Here is a 2,459-nt window from a genome sequence, read left to right on the forward strand (position 1 = left end):
GGGCGCTCAGATGGAGATGGGGCAGGCGATGATCTTCTTCTCCAGCATGACGCTGACCACCAGGAAGGCGAAGTAGAGCAGGAACATGATGAAGCCCAGCAGCTTGCTCATGCGCCACTTGCACGCGGCGATGGAGATGATGACGAAGATGAGCATGAGGAAGAGGAGGACGATGGCGCAGAAGAGCCCGTTGGAGCTCACCTTCACCGGCTGCAGCCCGTTGATGAAGGACCACATCAGCCACGGGAAGGGCAGCCTGTAGGGGGGGGAGAGGGGGGAGAGGGGGGGGTAAACGAAGGCGTTAAATGATCGTTGAACACAGATCCGCCGAGAGACGGCTCGCACAGCGTTTTAGATTTTTTTTAAGATTAAATTTTGATTGATTGAATTTATATCGCGCTTTTCTAGACACTCAAAGACGCTTTACAGTGAAGGGGGGGACCCCACTCACCACCACCATTGTGTAGCCCCCATTTTGCATTTTTATCCTTTTAATTGTAGAGGGAGATAATCGGGAAGGTGTGGGAGAGAGGACATGCGGCAAAGGACCAGGAAGGGCAGGAATCGAACCCGGGTCGCTGAGGTAAGTAGGCCTTGATGGTACGCGCAAGCGCTCTACCGGCTTTGCAGCCAACGTTCTGATCTGTGATCAGCGCGAGTCGACGTTAATGCCGACTCCCGGAGAGACATAACTCTCTGCTTTCATTATCTTCCATAGACGAGGGAGTTCATTTTTTTCTTGTTTCATCGCACACATAACTCACCCCCCCCCCCCCCCCCCCCCCCCCCCAACCCTGACGGACGCCATGGCGATCGGGTGGGACGACTTTGCCTCATCCTGAGAAACCGAACGAGGGTCCTTAAAAACATTTGGGATTCGCTCCAGAGGACACATCTGTTCTTCTGGGATCGGACGAGGAAACGTAAACCCCACCCCCGCCCTCGTCTTTTCAACCCCCCCGCCCTCCAGGGTAGCAGTGTGCTTTGCGTTGGGGGAGGGGGAGCCTAAAGCACCCATAGGTGCTGCCGCTTGGCTGACATGTCATCTGGTGCCGTTGTAGAAGCAGCTTTGGAAGTCATTACCACGCAGGAACCACGCGTTGCTTTATGGTCGTAAACTCCTCTTTCTCATTTCAATCCTGGAATCTTTTCAGGAAACCTTTCCTGAGGTTGTTTAGTGTTTCTTGGGCTGAGTAGGGACGAGGGCATAGAAGCCAGGTTACCTTATAGCCACGGTTGTCGAAAGTAGAAACACTAACGTAATAGAACTACTACTATCATGTTTTGGCCCTACAATTTAGTGACGTAGTGGCGATGAAGGAGAAAATATATTTTGTTTGTTAGTGCCCTTATCCACTTTGGAGTTTGCTTTGGATAAAAGCTGATAATAGAGAAAATGTTAACAGTGAATTTGTATCTGTATTGTTTCCTGAATTATTTTGTAAATGCAATTTATTTTGTCTTCTCTTGTCTTTGTCTCTGTTATACTTTTGATTTACACGTGTGTCAGGTATGACTTGCCTTATGATCATGCTGTCTCACAGAAACAAAAACAAAACACTGTGCTGAATGCAAATCCATCGGCAGTGAGTCACGCCGGAGCTAGGGGTCATGTGGAGGTCGAGCTAGAGGTCACGCAGGGGTCGATCTAGGGGTCAAGAGGGGGGGGGGGTCGAGCTAGAGGTCACGCAAGGGGGTTGAGCTAGGGGTCAAGAGGGGGGTAGAGCTAGAGGTCGAGGGGGGGTTAAGTGAGGGTCATGTGGAGGTCGAGCTAGAGGTCACGTGGGGGTCGAGCTAGGGGTCAAGTGGGGGTCACGCGGGGCTCGTACCCGATGGTAATGTCGAATATGTTGGAGCCCACGGAGCTGGACACGGCCATGTCGCCCAGCCCCTTGCGGGCCACGATGACGCTGGTGATGAGGTCGGGGATGGAGGTCCCCGCCGCCAGGATGGTCAGCCCCATGATCTCCTCTGTGATGCCCATGGTCTCGCCCACCTGTAACCACGGCAACAGACACACACCTGTCAGGACTTTGGTTTTCATATTTCTTGGCCTAATTTTCATTATCGTTTTTTATACTATTATATTATAATGCATAATATATATACAGTCAATTATATTATATTATGTTATTATTATTTATTTTGTACACAGTTTGCTTTTAACATTTAAAAAGGTAAAATTAATTAAAACTTCACGACTGAAGGATTATAAAGAAGGACTGGAAGGAGGAATGAGGACAAACTGCCCCATTAATCAGTTTTTCCCTCCAAAACATGTTTGATTGGCAGCTCCCTGGGGCGTAAACTAGGCCGCTGACTGGCGTTGAGATTTGTCATCTTTGATTCCTCCCGCATTCATTCTGTCAGTTTAAAGAGCGGTTAATATTCACAAGCGGCTGAATTATTAAATGCGTTGCGGGTGAACAGCTCATTAAAGGCAGAGAGCTCTACGGGCT

At 49.6% G+C, this 2,459-nt stretch overlaps 1 protein-coding gene across 6 annotated transcripts in view; it reads right to left on the reverse strand.

The window, feature by feature from the left end:
* Nucleotides 1-2,459, reverse strand: part of slc24a2 (solute carrier family 24 member 2) — a 51,633-nt gene continuing 49,174 nt past the window's right edge. For all 6 annotated transcript variants that reach the window (XM_030338800.1, XM_030338804.1, XM_030338803.1 and 3 more), the window contains 2 exons: nt 1,830-1,996; nt 1-256 (listed from right to left, as the gene is read on the reverse strand). In XM_030338800.1, the coding sequence (XP_030194660.1) occupies nt 7-256; nt 1,830-1,996 (417 nt within the window). In that variant the 3' untranslated portion in view covers nt 1-6. The remainder of the gene's footprint in view (nt 257-1,829; nt 1,997-2,459) is intronic.

The sequence above is a fragment of the Gadus morhua genome, chromosome 17 (genome assembly GCF_902167405.1).
Source record: "Gadus morhua chromosome 17, gadMor3.0, whole genome shotgun sequence".
NCBI lineage: Eukaryota > Metazoa > Chordata > Actinopteri > Gadiformes > Gadidae > Gadus > Gadus morhua.